The 24,264-nt window shown below is 38.0% G+C and overlaps 1 protein-coding gene across 2 annotated transcripts in view; it reads right to left on the bottom strand.

The window, feature by feature from the left end:
* The window catches only part of BORCS5 (BLOC-1 related complex subunit 5), a 98,741-nt gene that overhangs the window by 21,907 nt on the left and 52,570 nt on the right, over positions 1-24,264 (bottom strand). For both annotated transcript variants that reach the window (XM_049627115.1, XM_049627114.1), the window contains exon 3: positions 4,075-4,232. In XM_049627115.1, the coding sequence (XP_049483072.1) occupies positions 4,075-4,232 (158 nt within the window). The remainder of the gene's footprint in view (positions 1-4,074; positions 4,233-24,264) is intronic.

Below are 24,264 nucleotides of genomic sequence, written 5' to 3'. Positions count from 1 at the left end.
TGTAACAAACCTGGGTAACTACTGACTACTCAAAGTGAATCTCAAAGTTCCTCAAACAATTTTAAACTCAGTTTTTGTTTTTGTTTCTGTTTTTTAAGTCAGTTTGCTTTAAATGAATGCTCCAGAACACTGGTTCTCAACCCTGGTTACATGGTAGAATCATCTAGAGCACTTTCATAAATACCAATGCCCAGCTTCCTCCTTTCCCCCACTCACCACCCTTCAAAGATTTTTATCTAACTGGTTCAGAGTGAGACCTATATACATCAGTTCTTTCTTTCTTTCTTTTTTTTTTTTTTACATCAGTTATTTCTTAAAGGCAGTTCAGCTACACTGAATAAATTAAGGTATTATTATTTCAGGTATGCAAACAGCATTACGGCTGTGTTCTGGAAAAGGGTTCTTAGTGGAAAAACTGATAAAATTCAAGTAAGGTCTCTGTTTAGTTAATAGGGTGGTACTGATGTTAATTTCCTCATTTTGATCATTGTACTAAGGTTCTGTAAAATGCTCACTTTAGAGGAAGCTGTGTGAGGGATATACAGGACTTCCCCAAATTACTTTTGTGACTTTTGTCTAAATATAAAATTAATTCAAATTTTGGAAAGTTTTCAAAAGAGTCCTTTACCTTTAAAGATACATACTTAAATATTTGTGAATGAAATTAAATGCCTGAGATTTACTGGATCAACTGGAGAGGTGGCAGGGAGTTTGAGTGGGGATATGGAGCGAGGAGCTTTCACAAATTGATGCCTGTAGAGGGCGCCTGGGTGGCTCAGTCGGTTGGGCATTTGACTTCAGCTCAGGTCATGATCTCTCATGGTTCCGGAGTTTGAGCTCAGCATCAGGCTCTGTGCTGACAGCTCAGAGCCTGGAGCCTGCTTCGGATTCTGTGTCTCCCTCTCTCTGACCCTCTCATGCTCTGTCTCTCTCTGTCTCAAAAATAAATGAACATTAAAAAAAATAAAAATAATAAAAAATAAAACAACAGAAATGGATTAGAGGACCTTCCAATAAGAAAATGAGAAGCATTACAAAATAATGGTTCTAAAATCATGGTTAATTTCTAGCACAGAAGTCAAAAATGGTAAGGTGTCTGCAAAAGCATTTCCCAAAGAATGTTCTAAAAACACTACTTCTATATGATGTTACCTAAAATAAGGGTTCTGAGGTCAAATAAGTTTGAAAAGGGACACCTGAATGGCTCAGTTGGTTAAGCATTGACGTCGACTCAGGTCATGGTCTTGTGGTTCGTGAGTTGGAGCCCCACGTTGGGCTCTGTGCTGACAGCTCAGAACCTGGAGCCTGCTTTGGATTCCATGTCTTCTTCTCTCTCTGCCCCTCCTATGCTTGTGCTCTGTGTCCTTCTCTCTCAAAAACAAATCAACATAAAAAAAAAAAGTAAGTTTGAAAAGCACTAGCTTTCTTTACTATAAGATTCCTAAGAAATTTATTTTTTAGAAGACTTTATTTTTTTAATGTTGATTTATTTTTGAGAGAGAGATAGAGACATAGCATGAGTGGAGAAGGGGGAGAAAGAGAGGGAGATACAGAATTTGAAGCAGGCTCTGGGCTCCAAGCTGTCAGCACAGAGCCCAATGCAGGGCCCAAACTCACCGGCCCTGAGATCATGACATGAGCTAAAGTCAGACGTTTAACTGACTAAGCCACCCAGGTGCCCCTCAAGATTTTAAAAATTTTTATATTTATATATTTATTTTAAGAGAGACAGAGAGTGCAAGCTGGGGAGGGACAGAGAGAGAGGGGAACAGAAGATCCAAAGTGGGCTCTGTACTGACAGCAGAGAGCCCGATGTGGGGCTCAGACTCATGAACCGTGAGATCGTGACCTGAGACGAAGTCGGACACTTAACTGACTGAGCCACTCAGGTGTCCCTTAAGATTTTATTTTTAAGTAATCTCTCTCTATACCTAATGTGGGGCTCAAACTCACAACCCCAAGATCAAGAGTCGCACACTCCTCTGACTGAGCCAGCCAGGTGCCCCAATTCCTAAGAGCTTTTAATAAAATCATATGCATCATGACTTTCCAAGGGTGGTGATGGAATATGCAAGAAGGTTGACCTTCTTCACATGGAACTAGTTTGGTAGAATTTATTTTGTTTTGTTTTTTATAACGTTTATTTATTTTTGAGACAGAGAGAGACAGAGCATGAACAGGGGAGGGGCAGAGAGAGAGGGAGACACAGAATCTGAAACAGGCTCCAGGCTCTGAGCTGTCAGCACAGAGCCCGACGCGGGGCTCGAACTCACGGACTGCGAGATCGTGACCTGAGCCGAAGTCAGACGCCTAACCGACCGAGCCACGCAGGCGCCCCAGAATTTATTTTGGAAAATCATGCGTGAGACCAGTGATTCCCAAATCTCACATAATGGAGAATGTATTCAGTGTCATTTGGTAAGTGTATTAAAGTAATGATTCACAGACCACATCCTAGACCTACTGGCAGGAGAGAACTCAGTATTAAAACAAACAAACAAAAAACTCAAGAGAGTCTAATACATAATCATGTTTGAGATTGAAATCTCTGTAGATCATACTACAGTAAAATAAGCTTATAATATTTGAAAAGCTACAACAATGCCAACCAATATGCAAATATGAAATGACAATTTGGAATTGTCTTCCAAATGAAAGTACTTAATCCACGAGAGAAGCACATATGTATACTTTTTATGAAAGGTAAGTAGTAAAGCATTGGAGGCGTTGGCAAATTTAAATCTATCAATATAATTAGTGACAACTGTGTAATCTCAAGGATGTACTACATCTATTACTAATTGTTAATGAATTTGCAACAATTCTCAACCCTTTACTTGTGTGTTTCCTCATGTCCATCTTCTTTTCATGCCTGAGCCACTGACCAGGACTATTTAAACAACTCCAGGAGGTGGTTTCTCCAGGACAGAGCTCCTGCCCTTTTCTTTATATGATACTACTTTGTGGTATTAGGAATCTCAATCCCTTCTTTACCGAAAACTTTGGAAAGTGTATGTACTACACCTTAGTGCTCACAGAGCTGTGCCATGCAGCAGCCCAGCCAATGATATATTTAAGTGCTTCACAAGAAGTACCTACTATTATTAATAATTACTAAACATTTGTACCATGCACTTTAGGTTTCTAAGTACTTTCACATGAGTTCTCTTGCTCTTTCCCTCACAAAAACCTTGTGCATTAAGTAGGCATAATTGTTTCCATTCAGCCAATAAAAGTCACCTAGCTTTTCACATGCTAATACAGTGAAAAAATAATTGAAAGAGATATCAAGGCTCCTGCTCTCAAACAACTGATACCCTGTTGGAAAACAAAATGTAAATTATATAGGAAACAGCGAAAGTCCATTCAAAGATATAATGTTAGCTACAGCAGATTAGTATATCAGGACTTTACACACACTAACAATAGCTAACACTTACTAAGCAATTTAATCATCCCTCAACACTTGGGACAGTGTTACTGTCCCCCCATTGTTACTATTACCCCATTTTTCAGATGAGAAAACCGAGACCAGAACGAGTTAAGTAACTTATCCAAGCAAATAAGTGGTGAATCAGGATTCAAATTCCAGATTAGTCCAGCTGCATAGACTACTCCTTTTCACCAACACATTTTACTGCTAGGAAAGACAGAGGACAAATGTCAAGACTAAGATGGGTGCCTGAGGGGTTCAGTTGTTAAGCATCTGACTTTGGCTCAGGTCATATCTCATGGTTTGTGAGTTCGAGTCCCACTTTGGGTGAGCTTGAGCCCTGCTTTGGGTGAACATGAGCCCTGCTTGAGGTGAGTCTCGCTTCTCTCTCTCTTTCCCTCTGCCTCTCCTGGGATTCTCTCTCTCTGCCCCTTGCTGACTTTCACCGCCCCCCTCCCCTCACAAATAAATAAATAAATAAATAAAATAAAATGTAAAAAAAAAAAAAAAAAAAGACTAAGAAAATGGCTACTTCCCGTAAAGCTTGGATCATTGGCTCTACTGCTCAGTAGAAAAGGACCTGGTAGTCAGAGGAAATGAGAATCGTGAGCTGGTGATGTTATTTTCCCACAGTACGTTACCTCTTTGATTCGTTTAACCAAAGCATTCTGATCAAAGGCAACGGCCTCTGCACACTGATGAAGGTGGTCCTGATATCGAAGGCAGAGCTGTAACACCTGCTGAGAATCCAATTTCTCCAGTTTGGTATTTGTTGGGGAAGTCTGGCCACTCAATAGTCCTTCAAAGTAGAAAAAATTTAAATCAAATAAAATGGAAATTATTGTCAACAAATTTGTTTTATAAATAACAATAAATTCACTGAAGACAGGATAGGAGACTAAGATTTAATCTTACATCTTTTCTTATATACTAAAAACAAACATAGCAACTGTCATTTATGGAGCATCTGTTACACACCAATCACTCGGCAAAGTGCTTCCTATACATCATTTTTCATACCCATAATTGCCCTAGAAAGTAAGGAATTATTAGTCTTATTTCATAGATAAGAAGCTCAAGACACAGAGAAGTAACTTTCCTAAAGTCACACAGTGACTAGTAAGTGGTTTCTCCAGAATACAGTTCCTGACCCTATGACACTATTTCAAGGTATCAGGAATATAAATCCTTTCTTGAATGAAAACCTTGGAAAGTGTATTCACTCAATTTCTTTTAATAATTAAAATGACTGTCTGACTTCAAAACAAAGACTACAGCAAGAGACAAAGAAGGGCATTACATGATGATAAAGGGATCAATCCAATAAGAGGATATAATAATTATAAATATTGATGTATCCAACACAGGAGCACCTAAATATATGAAACAAATATTAACAGACATAAAGAAAGAAACTGAAGAGTAGCGGACTTTAACATCACACTTACATCAATGGATAAATCATTCAGACAGAAAATCAATACGGAAACAATGGCTGTGAATGATACATTAGATCAGATGGGCCTGATACATTTAGAACATTCTATCCAAAGATGGCAGGATACACATTCTTTTCAAGTGTATACGAAACATTCTCCAGGACAGATTACACGTTAGGCCACAAAACAAATCTTAATAAATTGAAGAAGACTGAAATCATATCAAGTATCTTTTCTAATTACAATGGTATGAAACTAGAAATCAATTACATGAAAAGAACTGGAAGAAACACAAACACATGGAGGCTAAACAACATGCCACTAAACCACCAATGAGTCAATAAATAAATCAAAGAGGAAATAAAATACATGGAGACAAATGAAAATGAAATGGTCCAAAATCTTTGGGACACAGCAACAGTAGTTCTAACAGTGAAGTTTATAGTGATATAGACCTTCTTCAAAAAACAAGAAAAATCTAAATAAACAATCTAACCTTACACCTAAAGGAACTAGAAAAAGAACAAACAAAGCCCAAAGTTAGTAAAAAGGAAGCAAATAATAAAGATTAGATGGAAATAAATAAAATGGAGACTAAAAAAAAACAAGAGAAAAGATGAATAAAACCAAGATCTGGTTCTTTGAAAAGGCAAACAAAATTGATAAACCTTTGGCCAGACTCATCAAGAAAAAAAAAGAAAGAAGACTCAAATAAAATCAGAAATGAAGGAGGAAAAATAATAACTGACATGACAGAAATATAAAGAATTATAAGAGACTACTATGAAAACATGCCAACAAATTGGACAACTTAGAAGAAATGGATAAATTCCTAGAAACATACAATCTTCCAATATTGAATAAGAATAGAAAATCTGAAGAAACCAATTATTGGTTATACAATTGAGTCAGTAAACAACAACAACAACAACAACAACTCCTTTCAAACAAAAGTTGAAGGCCAGATGGCTTCACAGGTGAATTCTACCAAACATTTTAAAAAGAGTTAATACCTACTATTCTTCTCAAACTATTTCAAAAAAATAGAAGGGGAAGGAAAACTTCCAAATTCATTCTTTGAGGCCAGCATTGCCATTATTAAAACCAGAGACACTACAAAGAAAGAAAACTACAGGCCAATATTATCGATGAACACAGATGCAAAAATCCTCAACAAAATATTACCAAACTGAATTCAACAATACATTAAAGATCATTCACCACGATCAAGTGGGAATTATTCCACAGATGCAAGCATGGTTCAGTATTCACAAATCAACCAATGTGATACATCATATTAACAAAAGGGAAGATAGATACCATATGATCATCTCAATAGATGCAGAAAAAGCAGCAAAATACATCTGTTCATGATAAAAACTCTCAACAAAGTGATTTACAGGGAACATATCTCAACATAGTCAAGTATGAAACACTCACAAGTAACATCATACTCAATGGTGAAAAACTAAAAGCTTTTCCTCTAAGATCAGAAACAAGAAAAGAATATCCACTCTCACCACTTTTATTCAACATAGTACTAGAAGTCCTAGCTTCAGCAATCAGACAAGGAAAAGAAATAAAAGCACCCAAATTGGTAAGAAGTAAAACTATCATTATTTTCAGATGACATGGTGCTACATATAGAAAACCCTAAAGGTGCAGGATATAAAGCTAATATACAGAAATCTGTTGTACTTCTTGGGGTGCCTGGGTGGCTCAGTAGATTGAGCAGCTGACTCTTGGTTTTGGTTCCGGTCATAATCTCATGGTTTCATGGGTTTGAGGCCCCACACTGGGCTCTGTTCTGACAGTAGGAAGCCTGGTTGGGATTCTCTCTCTTGCTCTCGCTCTCTTTCTGTCCCTCCACTGCTCATGCTCTCTCTCAAAATAAATAAATAAACTTAAAAAAAAAATCTGTTGCACTTCTATACACTAACAATGAAGTAGCAGGAAGAGAAATTTTAAACATCCCATTTAACCAAAAAATAAATAAATAAATAAATTAAAAAAAATCCCATTTAAAAGAATGAAAAGAATAAAATACCTAGAAATAAATGTAACCAAGGAGGTGAAAGACCTAAACTCTGAAAACTATAAGACATTGCTGAAATAAACTAAGATGATACAAATGAAAAGACATACCATGTGCATGGATTGGAAAAAAATTAATATTGTTAAAATGTCCATACTTTCCAATCAATCCACAGATTGGGTGCAGTCCCTATCAAAATACTAATAGCATTTTTCATAAAACTAGAACAAATAATCCTAAAATCTGTATGGAACCACAAAAGATCTGGAATAGCCAAAGCAATCTTGAGAAAGAACAAATCACAAGCCCACATTTCAAGATATACTACAAAGCAACAGTAATCAAAATGGTGTGGTACTGGCACAAATGGAACAGGATAGAGAACCCAGAAATAAACCCAAACTTATATGGTCAATTAATCTACAACAAAGGAGCCAAGAATACACTATGGGGAAAAGACAGTCTTTTCAAGAAATAGTGCTGGGAAAACTGTACAGCTACACACAAAAGGATGAAACTAGACCACTGTTTTAACACCATACACAAAAGTAAACTCAAAATGAATTAAAGACCTAAATGTGCAACATGAAACCATAAAACTCCTAAAAGAAAAAACTGTTATCTCTTGGACATCAGCCTTACAACATATTTATGGATAAGTCTCCTCAGATATGAGAAACAAAAGCAAAAATAAACTGTTGAGACTACACCAAAGTAAAAAGCTTCTGCACAGCAAAAAACAAAAACAAAACAAAAACCATCAACAAAACAAAAAGGCAACCTAGTGAGAAGATATTTGCAAATGATGTATCTGACAAGGCGCTAATATACAAGATACATAAAGAACTTAGATGTTTTGGGGCACCTGGGTGGCTCAGTTGGTTAAACATCCAACTTCAGCTCAGGTCATGATCTCGCGGTTCATGGGTTCTAGCCCCACATTGGGCTCTGTGCTGATAGCTCAGAGCCTGGAGCCTGCTTTGGGTTCTGTGTCTCCCTCTCTCTCTGCCCCTTCCCCACTCACACTCCATCTGTCTGTCTTTCTGTCTGTCTCTCTCTCTCAAAAATAAACATTAAAAAAAACTTAGATGATTTAACTGTGCACACACACACACACACACACACACACACACACCCAATCAATCTGATTAAAAAACAGGCAGAGGACCTGAATAGACATTTTTTCAAAGACACACACACAGATGGCTAATGGTGCTCAACATCACTAATCTCTCTCAGAGAAATGCAAATCAAAAACCAATCAAAATGACAAGCATTAAAAAGACAAGAAACAACAAGTGTTGGCAAGGATTGGAGAAAAGGGAACCCTCGTGCACAGTGGTGGGACTGTAAATAGGTGCAACCATTGTATAAACTGTGTAAAATGGAGGTTCCTTAAAAAATTAAAAATAGAAATACCGTATTATCCAGGAATTTTGCTTCTGAAAATTTACCTCAAAAAATGAAAACACTAATTTGAAAAGATATATGTACCCCTATGGTTATTGCAGCATCATTTACAGTAGCCAAATTATGGAAACAATCCAAATGTCCATCGATAGATGAAGGGATAAAGAAGATGTATAGATTCAGAAGACAGACAGACAGACACACACACACACACACACGCACACACACAGAGGAGTATCAGTCATAAAAAAAAAGAATGAAATCTTGCCATGTGTGACAACATGGATGGACCTACAGGGTATTATGCTAAGTGAAATAATTCCTACAGAGAAAGACAACATATGATTTCACTTATGTGGAATCTAAAAAACAAAACAGACTCTTAAGTACAGAGAACAAACTGGTGGTTGCCAGAGGGGAGGTGAGCAGGGGAATAGGTGAAATAGGTAAAGGGCATTAAGAGGTACAAATTTCCAGTTATAAAATAAATAAGTCATGGGGATCAAAAGTAGAGCATAGGGAATAGAGTCAATAATACTGTAATAACGTTGTATGGTGACAGATGGGACTACACTTCTTGCGGTGAGCTTTGAGCAATGTACAGAGTTATGGAATCACTCTGTTGTACATTTGAAACTAATAGACATTGTATGCCAGCTATACTTTAATAATAACATTTTTAAATGGCTGTTTGAGAAACTGAGAAACAGAAATAATATGTAAAGGAACCCATCAGGAGGAGATGCAAAAATGAAGAAATTTAAAAAGTGAATGTCAGTGAACACACCAGAAACTTTTGTTATGTTTTTTTCCAATATCAGTTTTGTTGTGTAACTATTAAATTCCTGACATGTGCATAGGACACTTATTTTCAAAGCCTTTCATATAAACTTAACTTACTTTTCTTTGAGGTGTAGTATGTAGAGGAAGATAATTACTAACACTTATGTAAGAAAAAAAATCAATTAAAGGGGCTAAATGAGTTGTCCATAGTCATACATCAAACTTTTGACTAGAACTCAAACATACCAACTTTTGGCCAAGTACTCTGCCAAGCCAAAAGTTCACAGACTTTTCGGTGTTAGGATTCCTTTATCCTTTCAAAAATTATTGAGGACCCCAAAGAGCTTTGTTTCTGTGGTTAACACCAGTATTCACCTATTAAAAATTAAAACTGAGAAAATTCTTAAATTATTAAATTATCTTAAAACAACAATATTAGCCTCATTACATGCTAACATGAACAACATATTTTAAAAGAAGTAACGATATTTTCCAAAACAAAAAAGTGAGAAGAGTGGCACTGGTTTAAATTTTATAAGTCTTTTCAATGTCTGGCTTAACAGAAAACATATGGATTCTCATATCTGCTTCTGCATTTAATATGTTGCTTTTATAATATGTAGCTTCTGAAAAACTCCATTGTACATTTGTAAGAGAATGAGTGTAGCTAGCGAGTGTCTAAGTATTTTTTTTTATTTACATATTTTGAGAGAGAGAGAGAGCATAAGCAGGGGAGGGGCAGGGAGAGAGAATCTCAAGCAAGCTCTGCGCTGGCAGCACAGAGCCGGACGTGGAGCTCAAACTCACAAACTATGAGATCACGACCTGAGCCGAAACCAAGAGTCAGAAGCCCAACTGACTGAGCCACCCAGGCGCCCTGCAAATGCCTAAGTATTATTGTGAAAATAGTTTTGACCTCAGAGAATCCCTAGAAGGGTCCCATGGATCCCAGGGATCGCCCTACCACACTCTGAGAACCACTAAGCTAGGGCCACACTGTCTCATATCAGAGCCAATGATATAGCATAAGGTACACCAAAATCAATATGACAATGGGGCATATGCTGAGCATAATCAGTTTAAGCCCACCCACATCAAAGCTCATCTTAGGAACCCCTCCCCATTCTTGCCCCCAACCACCAACGTCAAACTTTCACTGATTTCTCCGGTACTAGAACTTAAACCAGTCTTCTCCTCCCCCACTTCCCCTACCTCAGCAGGCTGTATGATGGGCTACCCAGTTGGGCTATCACAGAGAATCCTCAGAAATGCCAGTCAGTGTTCTCAGATCTTCATCTCACCTGAAAGAGCTAAGGTAAGGGCAGGGTTGAACATGAGGTACCACTCTGTTCCCCTATATTCCACTGCCAGCACTTAGGTCCCTCGGCAGTTCCACTGTGGATCCTAACAGAGGAAAGCACCAGTTACTCCAGCTAAACCTGCCTCCACACGGTAGCTTCTGATGAAGCCACTATTTGCAAAAATAGGGATTTATTCTTTAATTGAAAGTTTTATTGAGATCCTGTGTATAGGATCTCGTGTATCCCTTTACTCAACTTCCCCCAAAGGTAACATCTGGCAAACCTATAATACAACATCACAAGCGAGACTGACAGCGATACAATCCAGTGATCTTATGCAGATGTCCCCATTTTACTTGCACTCGAGTGTGTGTGTGTGTGTGTGTGTGTGTGTGTGTGTGGGCATTCATGTACGTGCACGTCTGTGTACAGCAGCGGTGAACCACACGATGATTCTCCTTCTGACATATTGCCAAAAGGTCAATGGTAGCCTAACAGGATATAACAATGCCTACATCATTCGCCTCACTTCATCTCATTGCACAGGCATTTTATCATCTCACGTCATCACAAGAAGGGTGAGGACAGTACAATAGGCGTTTTAAGCCAGAGAGAGCGTACATCCACATAACTTTCATTATAGTACATTGTTAAAATTGTTCTATTTTATTATCAGTTGTTATTATTAATCTCTTGCTGTGCCTAATTTCTAAATTAAGCTTTACGACAGGTGTGTACATTTAGAAAAAACCTAATATATATAAGGTTCAGTACCATTCAGTTTCAGGCATCCACTGGGGGTCATGGAACATATCCCCCCACAGATAAGGGTGTCTACTATATTTAGCTCTATACAATTTTTTTCACATGTGTACATTCATGAATCCACCACCACGGTCAGCTCCTGAGCTGTTCCATCACCACAAAGATTTCTTGTGCTGCTTTTCATAACCACATCCACCTCTCTCATTCCCCTCCCCATCCTTAACCCCTGACAACCACCCATCTGTTCACCATTTAAAAAAAATGTTTTTAAATGTTTGTTTATTTTTGAGAGACAGAGACAAAGCATGAGAGGGGGAGGGGCAGAGACAGAGGGAGACACAGAACCCAAAGCAGGCTCTAGGCTCTGAGGTGTCCGTACAGAGTTCAACACAGGGCTCGAACCCACAAACCATGAGATCGTGGTCTGAGCCAAAGTCAGAGGCTTAACAGACAGAGCCACCCAGGCACCCGTGTTCACCATTTTTTTAATTTTATCATTTCAACAATGTTTTATAAATGGGATCATACAACACATGTAACCTTTGGGGATTGGCTTTTTTCACCCAACATAATACATTCGAGAATCATCTATGTTGTTGAATCTATCAATAGTTTGCTCCTTCTCATTTCTCGGTAGTATTCCATGGTATGTATGTACCAGAGTTTGTTCAACCTTCCATCCATTGAAGGACATTTGGGTAGTTTCCAGTATGGGGGCAGTTAAAAACAGAGCTGCTATAAACAGTTGTGCACAGGTTTGTGTATAAGCCAATTTTCATTTCTCTGGGATAAATGCCCTGAGACTGACTGCCATGGCTGGGCCATGTGAAAATCACTTGTTTAGTTTCATAAGAAAATGCCAGTTTTCTAGAGTGCCTGAAATTAATAAGATGGGGATTTTTCAGACCACTAAAATCTTCTCACAAAATTATCAAAGACTACCCTAAAACCGACAAAGATACAGTCCCAGGAACAGACCTGAGGAAGGTTACCGAAAGCTTTCTGCTGCCAATCCAAGAATTAGACACAGAGAGGAGGTGCCATGGAAAGAGGAATGAAAGATTTTGTGCTTTCAATAGTGGGCCAGGATAACGCAAAGGCCATAAGGAAACACTGATAAATTCAACAATATAAAAATCAAGATTCCTCATGGACAAAAAACACCCTAAGTTAAACAAAAAAACCCTGGGAAAAATATCTGCAACTCATATCAGAAAGAGCAAACTTCCTATTATATAAAGAGCTCCTAGAAATTGGCAAGTAAGGAATCAGCAAAAGAAAGATGGACAAAGGATATGAATAGGCAGTTCACAGAAAAAGAAATCTCAATGCCTCAGCTACAAGAAAAGATGTACAACCTTATTCATCATAAAAAAAATTAAAACTCCACTCAAGCCCATTTTTCACCTATCACATTGGTAAAAATCCAAAAGTATGATAAAAACTCCGTAGGTGGAACTATGAAGAAAATAGGCATTGCTGATTAGTGTATAAGTCATTAACACCCCCATAGAGGGCAATTTGGCATGGATATCAAAATCACAAATCCATAGAGCCTTTGATGCGGCAATTTCACTACTAGGAATTTACACATAAATTAGCACATAGGCTAAATGTTGTGTAAGGTATAAATATATAAGATTATTCGTTGCAGCAGTGACTGTCATAGTAAAAGATGAGCAAACACCTCAATGTCCATCAACAGGGAACTTGTTAATTAAACCAAGGTACATCCATAAATATTATATGACCAGAGAAACCAATAAAGGAGCTCTATATGTATTCGAGAGAAAAATCTCCATAAGATATTAAGTAATAACTCTTTCACCTAGGCTGCCAACATGGTATGCAGACAGGAAGACCTGGAAAGTTCCGGGCCATATGAGCCACAGCCATGGCTGCATGGGCAGGCAAGCAGGGGAAGCACCCAGGAGGCTGGGATAAACAAACATCACTCAGGTTACTCTGGGAACATTGGTATGAAGTATTATGACTTAGGAACAAGAGCTTCTGCCCAACTGTCAACCTTGATAAACTGTGGACCTTGATCAGCGAGCAGACATGGCTAAATGTTGCCAAAACCAAGCCTGGAGTCGCTCCTATCACTGAGGTGGTGCGATCGGGCCACTACAAAGTTCTGGGGACGGGAAGGCTCTCAAAGCAGCCTGTCATTGTGAAGGTCAAATTCTTCAGCACAAGAGCGGAGGAGAAGATTTAGAGGAGGGCGGTGCAGTGTCCTGGTAGCTCAAAGCTACATGGAGGAAAGTGCATTAAATGCTTTTTTTTAACAAGTGCTTAAAAAAAAAAAGATATTAAGTAATAAAAGAAAGGTATATAGGATGGTGTTTAGACTATGCCACCGTTGTGTAAGAAATGGGTGGTATGCAAGTAAATAAAAATATATATTCATAATTGCTTATATTTTACATAAAGAAACTCTGGAATGACAAGAGTCAGACAAATGGAGAGCAAGGGTAGGAGGGAAGACTTTCACAGGATATTTTAACTTTTTTTTTTAAAACCAGATGAATGTATTTCGTTCCAAAAACTTTTAAGTAAATCAACTTATTTTAACAAAAAGTGGCCACGGTCTTTCTCATCTATAAGTAATATCTCCTTGGGCAGTCCTCCCCTCATCCCTTGCCCCAAGTATCCCCAATTATATAAGCCCAAACCAGTTCCATATCTTTCATTCTCACCAAGGTTGACATGGCTGAATATACCTTAAAACATAATCTTCTCCATGGCAATTAAATTAAAAGCCTCATAACAGGGGCGCCTGGGTGGTTCAGTCGGTTAAGCGTCCGACTTCGGCTCAGGTCATGATCTCGCGGTCCGTGAGTTCAAGCCCCGCGTCGGGCTCTGTGCTGACCGCTCAGAGCCTGGAGCCTGTTTCAGATTCTCTGTCTCCCTCTCTCTCTGACCTTCCCCCATTCATGCTCTGTCTCTGTCTCAAAAATAAATAAACGTTAAAAAAATTTAAAAAAAATAAAATAAAAGCCTCATAACAAACTTTGAGATGGGGGAAGATATTTTACTTATCTATTTACCTCTTATGTCTGCCATACAGCACCTAGTACATAAAAGGTTCTCAAATTAGGCTAGGAGGATACATTCTACCGCTGGAAATCCAAGCAAAGAGTGAGCTGAAGAAGACTTTAGGGAGAAAAAGCCTTTTCAGGGTCCCTACTCTGTTCTCCACATATACTTAAGAGTGAGGCCTGGTCTCAGTCTGAATCTGCTCTTTGAAAGTGAATGAGGAAGATTTCCAGTGCTTGAGGAGAATACTGGGAGCTTGTATTAAAGACTGGGGAACGTCAGGGCCAGCCCAAGCTTCCAGAGGGCTGAAGGGCAGAAGCAGAGGACCCACAACCCAACTCTGGCTCACAAAACAAAACCTTTACTCTTTCTCTTTAAAAAAAAAAAAATGAGAAAAGAAATTTTAAGAAGGCTGCCAAGTCTAGAAGGCATACTAGAGTTGTTTAAGTTGCAGCCAACTTCAAAGTCAAAGAAATTATACTTTAAATCATCCTTATAAATTACAATTGTACCCTCCCCCTAATCATCTAAAAGCCAAGCCCAGGTAGATGGGTCTATTATCAGAATGTGTTTTTTTTTTTTTTTTTTTTGACTCACAGCCATCTCTGAAAATCTACCACAAATCTTGCTCCAGATCATAGAAGGAGCAAGAAGGATCATAGAAGGAGGGGGGGGGGGGGGGGGGGGGGGGAGAGGAGGAGGAGAAGAGAAGAGAAGAGGAGGAGGAGACAACGACGATGATGACGATGACCACAACGACGACAGGCCACTTTTTCTACTCCTGAAGCTACAAAGCTGTGGCAACATAGGCCAATTCTAGAGGCAGTAAGCTAATATTTCCCATCACTCTCAAGTGTCAGGAACCTGTTTCCCTCCTTTTGATGACTGAATCACCCCTATTATCTTCTGATCAAAAGAGGAGGGAGAACAGAAAGCTGGGTAAATTTAGAGATGGTAAATTTTGTCATTTGTAGGAGACCGCAAACTGCCAGCCTTTTGGACTGTGTTTCTTCTGAATGCATGTTTTTTAAAATTTCACGTTTCTGAATTTCAGGGTTTTTTTTAAGTGCAGATGCTTTCAGTGAGGTGCATACTCTCCTACTCTCTCAATCCCACCACTTCCCACTGCTATCTGACCAGCCAACTTCCTTCATTCGCATTACCTGGCCTCTGAGGGCCTCTACAGTTACACCTGTGTTTTAATTCTTACCAACTCTAATAATAACCTAAACCCTTAGTAATAGAGAGTGAACCATATATCATCTTGAAGTTATTTTTTGTATAGTTTCATAAATGTTCTTTATGGTTAAGACTTTTTAGTTTTAGTTTTTCTTATATAAATCTTCAAACACATAGAAAAGTAGGAAAAAATATACCCAAATGTTCACCCTCTAGATTCAACGACTAACATTTTATTCTATCACTTCATCCTTCTCTACTTCTTTGGTTTCCTGTGCCATTAAAAAAAATTAAAGCCCTCACGACACTTCACTCCTAATACTCTATTCTTCCACATGTTTATGATTAGCTTTTCACGTTAAAATTTCTAAATTATGTCTTCCTTACTGTGCAAGAGAACAGGACCATTACCCTTAGCTTTCTAATTCTTCTTGAGCTTTAAAACAGTGGTGCACTCAAAGCAGATATTTACCGAGTTAAAAACCTGATCTAATAGATTCCATATTTGCAAGTGGTAAATACTGGAGACATTTCTTAAGACCCTGTTAGACCCTGTTGAAACGACTTTGTTTATACAGAAATGGAGAGTGGGCTCCAGGGAATGGGTGAGGACCAAGACTGATTACTACCCAGATCCAGCAAACTGCCATCTGTACCCACCTCTTTGTGTAAAGTGCTGAGTGGAAAAATCATCAGGGTTAAACATTTGGGAAATATTTTGCTGAGCCATCTTTTTCTTTCTGAAATGTCAGGTAGGAAAAAAAAAACAAAACGTTTTTTTAAAGTATAGTGCAGAACCATATGGGTATTAACCTAGGCTATTACCAAACTGAATTCCTTAACTTTTAAGGGTTTAGCGACTTCCAGGACTAAAATGAGTCTTATGAGCAGTGAGGCCTATATTTTAGAAACAGTATAAGAAGCTGGTTTCCTGCTGCAGAATCCTGAGAGCAGAATCTCTGGAAGGTTGACTGTGAAGGTATAACAAGGCAACAGATTATGAAAAAAGAAATTCCCCCCAAAACTATTAAGAGATTTTTTACTGTATTGGTCATTGTACATTTGAAAGACAGAAGCACATTAGCCATGTGTGTTCTTTACTCAATATAAACTTTAGTTCTCAAAAGTTTTCTTTTTTAAAAAAAGGAAAGAGGTCTAAAAATACCAACCCAACTTGGACAGGATCCTATGATGTATACTGGTGACCAATTCTTTTGGGGTATTTAGAAAAAGAGTGCACTCCATAACCGGCTCCCTTTGGAACTTTTACCTCCATTCAATCACCTCAGAGCAGCACCATCTCACCCAGGAAAAGAAACCAGCCAGACAGGCTATCATCATGGTTTTGATTAAACCATGTGATGGAAGAGACCCCAAGTGCAGGCAAGCTGGATATAATATGCCAACCCACCATAAGCAAAGAGTGAACTGAGGAGAAAGAGTTCTGTGTGAATAAAAATAATCTCCTAACAGTTACCCATAACTACCAGAGGGCCGATAAAGAACTCTCTCATTAAGGTGGTGCTATAGACTGAATGTCATATCCCCCCAAATTCATATGTTGAAACCTAATCACTAATATGATAGTATGAGGAGGAAGGGCCTTTGGGAGGTGATTAGGTAATTAGAGGATGGATCCCCCATGAATGGGATTACTGCCCTTATAAGAGACCCCAGAGGGCCCACTTGCCCTTCCTACCATGTGAGGGCAAAACAAAAAGATGACTATATGAATGAGGAAGTAGGCCCTCACCAGACACTGAATCTACCAGCATCTTGATCTTGGACTTCCCAGCCTCCAGAACTGTGAGAATTAAATTCTAAGACAGGGAGCTTATTAGACCCGGGGAAAAGCTGAATTCAGCCCTATTAGTACTGGTTGTGTGATTTGGGCAGTTTACTTTATATCTCCGGGTCTCAGTGTTCTCATGTGTAAAACTGGGATAATAACCACTCCTCCCCCTTACAGTTTTCCCAGCACACAGTAGGATCTTGACAAATATCTGTTCCCTTTATTCTTGCCTTTCTTAAGACTCAGAGAGGTAGAGGGGCACTCAGGCTTCAAGGGAATTTATGGTAAGTTATAGAAGTCAGTTCATCCATCTAGGTCCAGGCATTCATTTATCTATGGGCCAGTGACCTTGGTTTATGTTACCAAAGAAAAAAAAGCAGAAAATGTTACGACCAAAAGTAGATACAATTTTTCCAAAGGTGATCAGTTTCTACAGATGAGACACCTCGGTGTCTTCAAGAAATCCTGTCCACTGTTATGAACTTACCTTAGCTTTTCACAATCTTCTCCACTTTTTCCTCCCAAAGAATGAAGTGAAATGTTCAACTCATCTTCCTCCTTCAACAATTTCCAGGTTCAAAGGCTTGCTCTCTGGTTAAATTTACAGGCCATGGAAGGGGGGCAGCATTATATAATGAAAGATAGAAGCTTTGGAGTCAGGTAGACCTGGGCATTTGAATCCTGAGATTGCCATTTACTACCTATGTTATGTAAGAGTAGGATTTAATTTCCTTGAACTCAGTTTATCTACAATTTGAATACTATCTAGGTTAAAGGAGTACTTTAGTTCTCCTTTATAATATGGAGAGAATTAAGTGAGAATTATGTGAAGTTACACTTGGCATAGTATTTGGCACAGAACAGGAACTCATTTCACTGTCTCCAGGTCTCCAAGTACCAAGTGTTGCCACAGTCAAATAAGCAGGTTTCAAAATCTGGCTGAAGGAACGGCCAACCCTACTATACTAGGAGTATTTGCTAGCCCCTCCTACTATATCCCAGCACTGTAGGAAATAATAAAGAAGTCATCTGACACCTCAAGCAGATCACCAGAAGCAGCAGGAGTTAAATACAATGCAGTGCCAGATAAAAGCTAAAATTAAAAAGTAGGAACAACAAAAAAGTCCCAGAACACAATTCAAAAATGGGCAGAGGACTTAGTAGACGTTTCTTCAGAGAAGATCTACAAATGTCACTTAGCACATTAAAGATGCTCAACATCACTAATCATTTAGGAAATGCAAAACAGAACCACAATGAGATACCGCTTAACCATTAGGATGGCTGTTATCCAAACAACAGAAAATAACAAGTATTGGTGAAGATGTGGAGAAATTGGGACCCTTGTGCAGTGGTAGTGAAAATGTACAACAGTTTTGAAATGACAACAAAGGATATAGAATGTTACATCCGCTTAGTTGATAAAGCAGTGGCAGGGTTTGTGAGGACTGGCTTCAATTTTGAAAGAAGTTCTATTGTGGGTAAAATGCCATCAAACAGCCTCCCATGTCAAAGAGAAATTGTTTGTGAAAGGAAGAGCAAGCCGATGAGGCAAACTACATTGTTTTCTTATTTTAAGAAACGGCACAAACACCACAATCGTCAGTAATCACTACCATCAGCAAAAAGATTCTGACTCGCTGAAAGTTCAGATAGTACCATTTCTTTGCAAAAAAGTATTTTTTAATGAAGGGATGCACATTGTTTTTTTAGATTTAATGCCAATGGACACTTAATAAACTATACATAGTACAGCCTAAACGTAACTTTTATAAGCACTCAGAAACCTACAATTTCACTTGACTCACTTTATTGCAATATACAGTTTGCACTGTGGTGATCTGGAACTGAACCCACACTATCTTTGAGGTATGCCTGTATGTGGCAACACTGTCCTTCAAAAGTGTGGAAGACATTAAGACATTCCCAGAGAAACAAAAGCTGAGGGAGTTCATTACCTCTAGACCTGTCCTTCAAGAAATGCTAAAGAAAGCCCCGCAGGTTGAAATGAAAGGGCAATGGACAGGAACTCTGAGCTGTATGAATCAATAAAGATCTCAGTAAAGGTAAACACACAGGCAATTATAAAAACTAGCATTATTATAACAATAGTCTGTAACTCCGTTTTTTGTTTCCTACATGATTCAAGAGATTAATACATTTTTAAAACTTACTAGTTTATGTTTTTGGACAATGTATACAGATGTAACTTTTTGATATCATCATCTGAAAGGACTGAATGTGCAACTGTAAAGGAGCAGAGTTTTTATGCTATTGAAGTTAATTTGACATCAATTCAAGTTAGAGTGTTACAACTTTAGTGTGTTAAGTATAATTCCCATGGTTGGTGAAGATGTGAAGAAATTGGAACCCTTGTGCACTGGTGGTGAAAATGTACAACAGTTTTGAAATGACAACAAAGGATTTAGAATGTTACATCAGCTTAGTTGATAAAGCAGTGGCAGGGTTTGTGAGGACTGGCTTTAATTTTGAAAGAAGTTCTATTGTGGGTAAAATGCCATCAAACAACCTTGCATGCCAAAGAGAAATTGTGAAAGGAAGAGTAGGTCCAATGAAGCAAACTACATTGTTTTCTTATTTTAAGAAATGGCCACAGCCACCCCAATCATCAGCAACCACTACCCTGATTGGTCAGCAGCCATTAACAAGGCAAGACCCTTGTGAAGAAAATGAGAAAGGAATTTAAACATTTCACTACAAAAAAAAAAAAAAAATCAATTCAACACAAAAGAAGATAGTAATGCAGGAAATGAAGGACAAAAAGGCTATAAACCATAAAGGAAACAAGAGCAGAATGACAGAAGTCCTTCTTCCTTAGTATTTACTTTTTAAAATGTCAATGGAATAAACTATTTTATCAAGAGACAGAGATTGGCACAATGAATTTGTAAAAAGGATGATATAACTATAGGATATCTACAAAAGACTCACTTTACATCCAAAGACACAAATAGGTTGAAAGCAAACAGATGGTTAAAGATAGTCCATGCATATAGTAACCAAGAGAGAAGGATTTGTTACGCTAATTCAGAAAAAATAGACTTTAAATCAAAAAGGGTTACAAGACACAAAGAAATACATTATTTATAAATTAATAAAAAGTTCAATATAGCAAAAAGTCATAACAACTGTAAAACACTTACACACCTCATCACAGACCATCAAAATATATCAAGCAATAATGGACAGAACTGAATGGAGAAAGAGACAGTTCTACAATAATAGCTGGAGACTTCAACACCCCATTCTCAATACAGAACAACCAGACAACAGATAATTAAGAAATAGAGGACTTAACACAGTAAACCAATTAGATCTCACAGATGTATACAGAATGTGCTATCCAACAACAAGAGAATACATACAGACTCTTTGCAAGTGCACATGGGACATTTCTCAGTACATTTCCCAGACCATTATGTTAGGCCACAAATTAAATCTCAGTAAAACTTAAAAGATAAATATCATACAAAATATCTAACCACAAAAGAATTAAGTTAGAAATCAATACAAGAAGGAAAACTGAAGAATTCACAAGCTTGTGGAAATTAAACCAACACACTCAGAAGCAACCGATGGATCAAAGAAAAAAATCACAGGGAGATTTAAAAATACTTAGAGATGAATAAAACCTAAAATACAATCTACCAAAACTTAAAGGATGCAGCAAAGCAGTGCTAAAAGGGAAATTTATAACTCTGAACACTTAAAAAGAAAAAAGCAGTCAAATCAACAAGCTAAGATTACAACTTAAGGAACTAGAAAAAGAAGAATAAACCATACCTAAAGCTAGCAGAAGGAAATAGTAATGGTTATAACAAAGATAAACGAAATAGAGAACAGAAAAATAGAGAAAATAAACAAAAGTTAATTCTTTAAATAGAACAAATTGACAAAGCTTTAGCTAGAAGAACTAAGAAAAAATGAGAGAAGACTCAAATTCTTGAAATCAGAAACAAAAGTGGGGACATTACTACTGAATCTACAGAAATAGAGATTATAAATGAGTAGTATGAGCAACTGCACATCAACAAATTGGATGGCCTAGATGAAATGACTAATTCCTAGAAATACAAAGCTGCCAAGACTATCATAAAGAAAGAAACAGAAAATTTGAATAGACCTCTAATTAGTAAGGAAATTGAATCAGTAATTAAAAAACAAAAATCTCCCAGGGGGTGTCTGGGTGGCTCAGTCAGTTAAGCCTCTGACTCTTGGTTTTGGCTCAGGTCATGATCTCAGGTTTCATAAGTTCGAGTCCCTCATCAGTCACTGTGCTGATGGTGCAGAGCCTGCCTGGGATTCTCTCTCTTCTTCCTCTCTCTCTGCCCCTCCCCTGCTCATGCTCTCTAAACAAACAAACAAACAAACTTAAAAAAAAAATCTCCCAGTAACAACAAAAAAAGTCTTGAACTTGATGGCTTCATTGATGAACTTTACCAAATACATAAACAACTAACACCAATTCTCAAAATTTTCCAAAAATTGAGGAGGAAAGGACACTCTAACTCATTCTGTATGGCCATTATTAACCTAATAGTGAAGCCAAACACACTACAAGAAAAGAAAATTTCTGACCATTATCACTTATGAACAGTGGTGCAAAAAGCCTTCAGAAAATGCTAGCAAACAGAATTCAACAACATATGAAAAGGATTACATACCATGACCAACTGGGATTTATTCCTAGAATGAAATGATGGTACAGCATAGGAAAATTGATCAGTGTAATACACAACATTAACAGAATAAAGGATAAAAACTACATGATAATCTTAACTAATAGAGAAAAAGCACTTGACAAAATTCAACATGCTTTCATGATAAAAACACACAACAAACTAGGATAGAAGGAAATTAATAAAAGAGCAAATATAGAGCAAACAATACTCAATGGTGAAAGACTGAAAGCTTTTCCTTTAAGATCAGGAAAAAGGCAAGGATCCCCACTTTTACCATTCTAGTCAACATAGTACTGGAAGTTCTAGCCAAAGCAATTAGGCAAGAATAAAGTAATAAATGAAATCCAACTTGGAAAGGAAGATAAAAATTATCACTGTTTGCAGATGACATGGTTTTATATGGAGGAAACCCTAAAGATTCCACACAAAAAATTTTTAGAACTATTAAATGAATTCAGCAAAGTAGCAGGATACAGTTCACACACAAAAATCAGTTACAATGAGAGTTCTGAAACACTGCTGAAATAAATTGAAGAAGACAAAAATAAATAAAAAGACAACTCATGTTTCATGAATTGGAAGACTTACTAAGATTTTTTGTTTATTTTTTTTATTCAAGTATAATTAACATATGGTATTATATTAATTTCAGGTATACAATATAATGATTCAAAAATTCCATAAATTTCTCAGTGCTCATCAAGATAAGTGTCCTCGTAGACCCATAACCAGTGAAGAAATTGAATCGGTTATCAAAAATCTCCCAACAGGGGTGCCTGGGTGGCTCAGCCAGTTAAGCATCCAACTCTTGATTTTGGCTCAGATTATGATCTTGCAGTTAATGAATTCAAGCCCCACGTTGGGCTCCGTGGGGACAGTGTGGAGCCTGCTTGGGATTCTCTCTCTTTCCTTCTCTCTCCACCCTTCCCCCACTCACTCTCTTTCAAAATTAAAAAAAAAAAAAAAATCTCCCAACAAATAAGAGTCCTGGGCCAGATGGTTTCCCAGGAGAATTCTACCAGACATTTCAAACAGAGTTAGAACCTATTCTTCTCAAGCTGTTCCAAAAAGTAGAAACAGAAGGAAAGCTTCCAGACTCATTCTATGAAGCCAGTATTGCCTTGATTCCCAAACCAGACAAAGACCCCACTAAAAGGGAGAATTACAGGCCAATATCCCTGATGAACATGGATGCAAAAATTCTCAACAAGATACCAGCAAATCAAATTCACAGTATATTAAAAGAATTATTCACCATGATCAAGTGAGATTCATTCCTGGGCTTCAGGGCTGGTTCAATATTTGCAAATCAATCAATGTGATACATCACATTTATAGAAGAAAGGATAAGAATCATATGATCCTGTCAATAGATGCAGAAAAAGCATATGACAGGGGCGCCTGGGTGGCTCAGTCAGTTAAGCATCTGACTTCGTCTCAGGTCATGATCTCACGGTTCGTGAGTTCGAGCCCCACGTCAGGCTCTGTGCTAACAGCTCAGAGCCTGGAGCCTGCTTCGGATTCTGTGTCTCCCTCTCTCTCTATCCATCCCTGACTAGTACACTGTCTCTCAAAAATAAATAAATGTAAAAAAAATTTTTTTAATTAACAAAAAAAGCATATGACAAAATACAGCATCCTTTCTTTTTTTTAATTAAAAAAAATTTTTTTAACGTTTATTTTTGAGACAGAGAGAGACAGAGCATGAACGGGGGAGGGTCAGAGAAACAGGGAGACACAGAATCTGAAACAGGCTCCAGGCTCTGAGCTGTCAGCACAGAGCCTGACGCGGGGCTCGAATTCACGGACCACGAGATCATGACCTGAGCCGAAGTCGGGCGCCCTCATCCTTTCTTAATAAAAACCCTCAAAAACGTTGGGATAGAGGGATCATACCTTAACATCATAAAAGCCATATATGAAAGGCCCACAGATAATATCCTCACTGGGGAAAAACTGAGAGCTTCCCCCTGAGATCAGGAACACAACAGGGATGTCCACTCTCACCATTGTTGTTTAACATAGTGTTAGAAGTCCTAGCCTCAGCAATCAGACAACAAAATAAGATAAAAGGCATCCAAGTTGACAAAGAAGAAGTCAGAGTTTCACTTTTCACAGATGACATGATACTCTACATGGAAAACCCAAAAGACTCCACCAAAAAACTCCTAGAACTGATACATGAATTCAGCAAAGTTGCAGGATAGAAAATCAATGTACAGAAATCGGTTGCATATCTATACACCAATAATGAAGCAACAGAAAGAGATATCGAGCAGGGCCCCTGGGTGGCTCAGTTAGTTAGGAGCCTGACTTCAGCTCAGGTCATGATCTCATGGTCCGTGCTTTCGAGGCCCATGTCAAGCTTTGCGCTAACAGCTCAGA

The sequence above is a fragment of the Panthera uncia genome, chromosome B4 (genome assembly GCF_023721935.1).
Source record: "Panthera uncia isolate 11264 chromosome B4, Puncia_PCG_1.0, whole genome shotgun sequence".
Classification (NCBI taxonomy): Eukaryota; Metazoa; Chordata; class Mammalia; order Carnivora; family Felidae; genus Panthera; species Panthera uncia.
Note: the sequence above shows the minus strand (reverse complement) of the source record. Positions and strands in the feature narration are given on the sequence as shown.